Genomic DNA, 8782 nt, shown 5'->3' on the forward strand with positions numbered 1-8782 from the left:
CACCTTCTTGTGTGTGTCACTCAGCTCTTTTAACCTGGATAAAAAAACCAAACACTTCATTGAGAGACCCTAGCCACCAACAGAAATGCTGACTGCATGTTTTCAGAACATTGCCGTGGATATTAACATGCACCGGAGAGGAAACTGGAGATGAAAAAAAACTCGCACCTGCTTTGCGCCTGAGAGACAGAGTAATGGACATAGTTCTTCTTTTCCTGTAGTTTGGCCACGCTGGTCTCAATGATGCCTTTCTGGTTCTGGAAAGCCTCCTCTAGGAACTGGTACCTGTGAGTAGAGGAAGTAACACTCTTTAAGTTACCAACAACTTACTAATAGAAGATGTATGAGAATCTGAGCAGGGGATTCTTTGCTATGCCTTTCTTTGTGTTGGTAAGAGCAGTATTCATTTTCTGTCTAACAGGTGGGAGCTTCCATTCAACTTGCGAGATGCAAAGCAGTCTCTGATTAGAAAACTAGTTAAGCTTAGTTTATACCCGGCGTAGTGAAGCCAGAGCGAGGCGCTGTCTTGTGACTGTCACAAATAGTTCACTGATTAAAGCACTAAACTTGTCTGGGGATTGTGCAAAGAGGGCCAATTCACTTTTAAATGCTTTGGAAACAGGAGGTCTTAAAAATCTTAATTTCAGTCTACATTTTGCCAGCTAAATCAAATTGTTTACCAGATACTCAACCTTAATTTCTTTTCAATACATGTAATACTTAACTCGTTTCTTTACAGGGCTTGTACAAAGGCAATAAAGTAGTCCGTGAATATGAGATATGACTTTACAGATAATTCAAATACATCCTCTGCATTGTCGAGGTCAGTTTATTGCCGGTTACACCTACAGTCAATAAGCTACACTCGTTGTCTTTTTGATTCTTCACAGTTCATTTTGTCTGTAGGCCCTCTGGCATCTTGGAGAATAATGCAACAAACGGCTCATAGAGTATAAACGCCTCCGTTCATGCTCAGCGCTCGGCACGCCATCTGCCGAGGCTCGCGCTACGGTGCCAAGCACGAGTATCAACCACAGCACCCCTGCATGCGAGGCATTGATCGTCTGTTAACGCCTAACGATTGGTTAACACGGTGTGGTTATTGGTCAGAATCCCTAGAGGGACGTGTTAGATGTTGCGCTACCTATGCTCCTTGTGCTCCAGCAGCTGGCAGTCCCTACAGGTCAAGGTGTCACAGGTCTCACAGAACAGCTTCAGTGGCTCCTGCTTGTGGATGGGACAGAAAACAGGCCTCTGTCCTGACGTACCGACAGACTCTATAGAGACAGTGGAGAGACAGAAATCATTAAAAAGGCAAGTTAATTGTAGAAACCGGTGAAAGAAAGACGGAACAAAAGAAAGCCAAATATAGACAACAGCAAAACGTCATGTCAAAGCCAGTTCAGGTTGGCAAACAGACAGAAAAGGTCTCAGAAAACTCTGGTCAGAGCTTCAGGGTGTTTGGTCCCCCAGCTAGAGTTACCATCTCAGCAACCAGACTCTGCAGCACTGTTACTATGGCAACAGCCTACCAGCGGCACCACATTCACTGTGCTTCGACTAGGGTTAGTCTTATTTCGGCTTCTGCAGTCTTAGCTTCACGGCCCTTTGCGGTGAGGATCAGCCATATTACCGGAGGCCGCGTCGGCATCCTCCTTCGTGTGGATCTTGTGGTCCTTGGTTATTTTGACCCTCTGGTGCGCCTCCACGCAGGTCTTACACAGCCATTCTCCGCACTCCACACAAAAGCCTATGGTTCCTGCATTGTCCTCGCAGCTTGTGCATACCTTGAGAAGATCACACCAGAAAGCATATGAAATGCAGCTTCTACATATGTGTGCTCAGATCATGAAATGACGATGCCTTGATATAGACACAGTACACAAGACACGGGATTTAGGACAAAGTCAAATGTGTCCAGGCTGACAAAAAAATGTCAAAGTGCTAACTTACTAATAATAATAGTACAATGTTAGAGAACCCATTATGGTATATTAAAGCCTAAACTACCTGTTCACATTAGTGTTAAACTAAACAAATGGTCATAGGTTCTCTAAAATAAGTTGGTTCAGTTGAATTTAGAGCATTAATGTACAGTTCAGATTTTGCATCTGAGTAATGGGTCAAGAGCTGCATAGTTATGGAGCCACATACAGGCCAATAGTTTTGATCATTTGAAAAAATTAAAAATAAAGTTGAAACTGAAAGTAAAATACAACAATGTATTCAAACTAAAAATAAGTGAAGGAACATTTTTTGGGGGTTAAATATAACTTCAACTGATTCAGTTCTGGAATTGTTTTGAATGAATATTTATTTTCATTCTTCACTTTCATATATATTTTGATATTGAGGGCTTATATTTTTCAGTTGCAGATTTTATATTTTCAGATTGAGATCTTTTTTTTTTTTTTTTTTACAGTGTCAGACTTTTGGGCTTGTTCTGGCGTGGCATCAACTGAGACTGAGGCGCGTAATCACGAGTGACAGCATAACAAAGAAGGGTGAGGACCTTCCTCAACCACGTTGCCTTCAGGAAACGTCTGTCATGAGAACTATGATGCAACACTTTCTATCCAACATATTCACGTGATTGCAGTGAGAAAAAACAAAAAACGGCGAGACGTGAAGGAACCTTCAGAGGGAACCAGCTACTGGTCCGATTAGTCTTTCGCCCCTATACCCAGGCCGGACGACCGGTTACCGGGGATCGAGATCCCACCTCAGCCGGCGCGCTGGCCCTCACTTTCATTGTGAGATCAATGATCAAAACTATTGGCCTGGATTTGGCTCTGTACATAGTTTGTTTTTATCAGTGGTGCTAAAGGAAATCCAGTGCAATCAAAATGAAAAATAAGCATCTTCCTATGTTTTGCATGAAGCTTAACTAATTTGTTTTACATCTCACTTTAAGCCCCAAACAAACCTGTAGTACACGGTGAATATCTCTTTGAGATACGCTCTGCAGTTATCAAGAAAATGATCACCCCTCCACACACCTATGTGGTAAAGCATCGATGCAGATACACTGAAGTACAACATCATGGCCGCAAGGCCAACCGGTTTGACATACCTGTGCGGCCTTTTCATCAGACGCATTGGTGGCTTCTGTGGTATCTTTGACAAAGTAGTTGTCAATGATGTCGCTCTGTTTGTAGTCCTGGTGGCACACTGAACAGCGCATAACATTTACTATGGACAGAAAAGAGACAGAAAACAAGGGAGGGGGACACACACATGAGATCAAAAGGTCAACCCCTGGGCTAGGACACATTCAATGCCTGCTGATGATTGATGACTGATCTTTGAAGACAAATGCAAAACAAAGCCAGAGAAGCGGTGACTAGGACAAGCCCACGTGAAACCAATTACCTGACTTTTTATGAAGTCCCCTTAACTCTTGGTGAAATATAGTCCTGCTTCAAACTAATGAGGATTAATAAGAGGCCCTCTGCATATGTTCTGCTTATTTCCTTTCGGTAAATTCCTGTCGTTATTAAAAATATTCTTGGCACCGTGGGACACCTACTGCCTATTCATGGGAGCTAATTGATTAAGCGTCCGTCTCCAGGAGATTCAATCTTGTCATCTTTGGCATGTTTATTAGAAAATGAAATCACATGGCCAAACAACGAGGACTGTTTCACTTAATCGCATTAGTTGGCTTTGCTAATGGAATTAGCGCAATTACTGCTATAATCATACAACCCGTAAAATAATTAGTTCAGTGCATTAACGTGGCCATTTATTTTCTCAAGTCTATTAATATGCAAAATATCAAACTTCACATTAACACATCAACATTTTAAATTGAGTCAGCATAATATATGTCACCCTCCCCCTCTACCTCATAAGCCCATAAAATGCCCCCCCCCCCCCCCCTCATCAGCTAGCTGAGGTAAAAAACTGGTTGATGCCAGTTTAAACCGGTCTACACTGGCTTGAGCAGCACACAGCCGGTTTGTGTAAGCTCCAGCTGCATGGGTCTCTGAGTGATTGGTTGTGAAAGCAGATGGACTGGGGTTGTGTGACGGAACGCACACTGCGTGGAGGAACCAACACAACCCCTACATACACACGTACCACACAGCTGTCACTGTGAACTAGAGCAGTGCACCCCCCCCCCTCCCCCCTTATATTCATTAAAAGTACTGCTAGAGAAAATATAAAAAGGGGAAACAAGACTATAAAAGCAACCAGGTCGGTTTGACTAAATTGGGCGATTGCTTTGCCAAATATACATTAACCTCGTCGATTTGCAAGTGCATTAGTAGAGATTTACCACGCGTACACTGTGATCAAGTTATAGCACCAACTATCCCTGAAATACAGGAAAAGAAAGAAATAATTTATCTTGTAGAAGTGACAGATATCACATTTCAACTCTGCTTGGTGTCAGTGTTCACTTCATCACAACATGGAAACCAACCCAAAATTTGGTCCAACCACAAAAACATTTGTATCTTAAGTCACATTTAATCATCTTTACTTCTTATCGTTTACAACGAAACCATGAGTCATGCTACGTAAAAAAAAAAAAAAAATGCAATCGTAGTATTCTGCAGGTCAATGCACGTTTAACAGATAGAGCAGTCTTCAGGACACACCTGACAGGTACTTCTGGATATTCAACGGGCAATATCAGTAAGAAGCAAAACAACATGTCACGTAACAAGCTGCTGCCATGTTACAGCAGACATCACAAAAGAGAAGTAGAAGTCAGGATGGATTCATGAACTGCATTCTCAACTAGCTTTGACATTTCCTCATTTTATGTACGCCACTTAACATGCACATCATCATGAAGAAGATTTTCTGATCATGTATCAGTATCCCCCCCCCCCCCTCTTTCCTCTGATCTGGTAAAGCACAGGGTTTAATACTATCAATCGGTAGCTTGGGTTAGTGTTGTGACCTGGGAAGGGAGACATCATTTCTAACCCTTTAAGTGAAGCCATGTCAATCAAATGCTTTGAATCTAGTTGCTGACACACTTTTTGTAGGATTTAACTGCAACAGTGAAAAAGGCCAATGAATAATCTTCTGATAGGTTCGAGCTTTCACAAACTCAGGCAAGTAGTGCAGAGAGACTGGGCCAGATGTAGTTCTGTATTATGTGACCCCCACCTTCCAAAACTCCAGTCAGAGGCAACTGTGGCCAAACATTTAAAGTGAAAAGATATTCCCATGTCAAATTCAAATTGTCGGGCTGAGTGAGGTCATATGAACAAATCATCTACTAAGGATGGCCTGCCCCCCCCCATATATATAGATAATATTACAGTTTGAACACCAGAAGCTGGGCAGTTCTAGAAATACAATTCAGACTTTGGATTCTGAATTTCAAGCTGTAGCTTGGTGGCAGGTAGTGTGAGGAAGTGAGGTCTACCCACAAGAACTAAAACCTGGAGATTAAAAGAGTAATTTGAGATGTCACCAGGAGACACTAAGAGCCCCTTCGTTAAACTCACCAGTAAATAACAACACAATTGTTTTTTGTAGTTGCCAGTGCTCAGGTCTGTTTTTAATGGATGTTGGAGTTACATTATCTGGTTCAGCACTGCAAAAAAATATATTTTTGTGTCGTACATATAAACATGAAATGAGTCCAGACACCTGCCAGTATACCATCGGTTTAGTTGCTCTGCAAAATATCGACTGGCTGAAGTCTACCTTCAAGGGGGATGCTATGTGAGGACTTTTATGGACTAAAGTGTGCAAAATGGAAGAGACAAAACATGAATCTACTTTTGAGAAGTAAATACACCTTTCCAACCTAGTCTGTTTTCCCTGAGTGGGAAGTGAAAACCAAGTTTACTAAGTCTGCTTGCAGCGTGAAGCTTTTGTTACTCCAGCTGAACTGTTGTTGACTGACTCTCTGGGCTTTTTGTGAGGTATCAGACAATCAAGCTTTAAAAAAAACAAAAACATCATGGAGTCTACTGGGCAGACGTGTGATGCGTGCATCTTTTAAAAGCGGTAAGGTAGCAAACATATTGGCGAAACAAGTTTGTGTCTGCACTTACATGGCACTGTTAATTATATTGCATTGTATTCCCCGAGGCAATTCATTTTGGAGACCTCGTAATTATGCCTTTCATGTCCCATAGTTATGGTTATGACTAAGACCCAAGACTTGTGACAGTTCAAGAAAAAATATACCATAAATAGCACAGAGATGTCCTACAGTTGTATTTTGATACATGCCGTTTGGATAACAATTTAGCATGAAACGCTTAATATCCAGAACATGCTGTTTACGTGGATCCAGTATAAATACTTTCTACATTAAGTAACTATTAATAGTTACAGTATTTTCAACTCCAGTCAGTCTCTTCACTAGAGAATAGCTCACTGCTACTACTAATGAATAGTTAACAACAGTGTATGATCACCATCCATTCAAGTTAATGTGGCCTAGCGTTAACTGTCAATCTAAACAGATTAAAATCATCATTAAAAACTGTATAATTGTTCAATTTCTGGAGGGATTGGAAATTAATAACGTTATTTTAACCCCTAGAGAGACTGCTATGTCAGGACACATCGGACATCTGTCAAATTATAATACTGCCTGGCTATTGACAATGACAACTATGTTAAGACAGAACGTGAAGTCTGATGCAAGTTTAGTCTCAACTGACCAGTAAGAACCATCTCAAATGATGTTTCTCACTGCCGCTTGTTAATAAAATAACAATATATTATGGTAGAAAGAAATCCTAGACGGATTGACCAATGGTGGGCTCCCAGGAGAGATGGAACTGTGTCTATCTAACCACAGAGAGAGCCGCCACCTTCTTCATGTAACGCAATAGTAGTAGGCATCAGTGTTTATATCGTCAGGTATTAAGAATCAGCCCAAACGCCTAGCTCTGTCAGTTACCATTAGACCATTTCAACTGTCGCCGAAAATAAATTAACTTCAACTGTTGAAACCCGAAGTTTTGACAGACAGCAATTCATCCTAACAGAGCAAATGGCTGTGCAAAGATAACGTTAACTTACTCGTGATAAACTCACCTATGTGTGTGTCAGTCTGCCCGTGCGGTCCAGGTACCTGGACGCTTATCTGTCGGTCTGGTTGCGGGATACATTTTAGGCAAAAGGAGTGCAGACAAGGCAGAAGTTTGGGTTCACAGTCTCGGCTCTGAAGACTTTGTTTACAGACTGCGCACGTATCCAAATAATTGATGGGAGCGGGCACCGGCGCAGCCGCTGGAGCCGTAGGTGGGGGGGACATTTCAGTGGAGAGCCCGCCAACAGGGGCATCCGTGGCGGCCAGGGTTTCAGCTGCTGTTGGCTCTGCGTTGGTGCTGCTGGTCGCAACCGGGCTCACATCGTTCATAACGCTAACGTTGACTTCCCCAACGACAGCAGCAGCAGCCCCGCCGCTGCTAACGTCTCCGCCGTTGCTGGTGGGTGTAGGTGTCCCGTGAGCGTTATCGTGAGACTCTATTGCGTCATCATCCTTCGTGTTTGATTCTATGACTATTACCGCATTTTCAACTGTCGTTTCTGGCTGCTCGTTATCTTGCGCTGAGGGCACCGAGTCCGAATTAGCAGACGATTCCATAGCCTCCTCGCCTTTGTTATCCGCCATCTTCCTTCCTCTTTGAACCGCTGCACGCCCTGCGTAACTTTTCGGACCATGAGTACGTATGATTACGTCATGACGTCGACCAAGACCCAATTTACTTGTTTATTACGGCTAGTTCACGTTACACGATTTAAAGGACGTTTCAGGCAGAGAGGAGGCCAAAAGTTGATTTTGTGAAAGTAAACATAGTTTCAAAGATTCTCTTCAGAAAAGTGGCTCAGGACAGTTGATTTTTCATTTTCATGAATATCTGCAGCTTTCAGCACTTTACTGGGTAGAGATGCATTGCCACTTTTTTATGCTCTTAAGTATTCTACTCGCCGACAACACATTCCATGTCAGAGATACATTGGGGTTGGCTCGGCGCTCGTGCACTGTGTCTGAACTGTTCAGGATATGAATATCTGTAGTAAATAAATATCCCTACAGGGAGGATTGGGGCGAAATGAATACATTAACACAAGAAAAACATCGAAAGAAAGGAAAAACACCACAAACACAGATCAAAAAAATGCAATAATCCATATTGCAAAAAAAGCAAACATCTGGCAATGTCCACAATGTCTCTAAAGAAGTTAGATGTTGTAAAGCTTTCTTGTTTTAAAATATTTGCATACCGAATCATAGAACGTTCTAAGTTCCACATAAAACTAGTTTTAGTTTGGAAGAAACTGACAGAGAGATAAACGTGTCTGCACTTATTGGTTTGATCCAAAGCAGAATAATCTGAGTTAAGTGATTCATAAGCACACAGATTACACCCTCAGAGGTCAAGAAGATCAGCAACACCCAGAGTGGTGTGTTTGATCAGGAAGAAAAAGAGCCTCGTCAAAAGAAAAAGGCAATCCGTTCACAAACCTAATTCTTTTATTTTTCCTTTTGCAATTCTACAATGGTTGAAAAGAAGTATAAATCAATACAATATTATCAGGACATTAGCATCTTCACAAAAAAACGTTTCTCGGAGCCAAACATGAAAACGATTATTGCAATCTCGGATTAAAATCAATTTCCTTTCCTACTTCGAGGAAATTTCCTCTAATAGGGCGACCGTGGCGCACTGGGTTAAGAGGTCGTCTGGGAACCGGAAGGTCAATGGTTCGATCCCCGACTGGGATGTGTCACGTGTTGAAGTGTACCTGAGCAATACACTAAACCCCCGGCTCCCCGGGTGCCTGTCAT

The 8782-nt window shown here is 42.2% G+C and overlaps 1 protein-coding gene across 3 annotated transcripts in view; it reads right to left on the bottom strand.

Annotated features, from left to right (window-relative positions):
- trim33 (tripartite motif containing 33) overlaps positions 1-7636 on the bottom strand; it is a 23866-nt gene extending 16230 nt beyond the window's left edge. For 2 of the 3 annotated variants that reach the window (XM_079274265.1, XM_079274264.1), the window contains exons 1-6: positions 7024-7608; positions 3074-3192; positions 1634-1787; positions 1145-1277; positions 169-285; positions 1-34 (exon numbers count right to left, since the gene is read on the bottom strand). The exon at positions 1-34 is cut by the window's left edge and continues 81 nt beyond it. In XM_079274265.1, the coding sequence (XP_079130391.1) occupies positions 1-34; positions 169-285; positions 1145-1277; positions 1634-1787; positions 3074-3192; positions 7024-7603 (1137 nt within the window). In that variant the 5' untranslated portion in view covers positions 7604-7608. Of the gene's footprint in view, positions 35-168; positions 286-1144; positions 1278-1633; positions 1788-3073; positions 3193-7023 lie in introns of all 3 variants that reach the window. The other variant, XM_079274266.1, reaches the window with a different exon arrangement.
- Between the last annotated feature and the right edge of the window lie 1146 nt (positions 7637-8782).

Source organism: Melanostigma gelatinosum (genome assembly GCF_949748355.1).
Source record: "Melanostigma gelatinosum genome assembly, chromosome: 8".
Lineage (NCBI taxonomy): Eukaryota > Metazoa > Chordata > Actinopteri > Perciformes > Zoarcidae > Melanostigma > Melanostigma gelatinosum.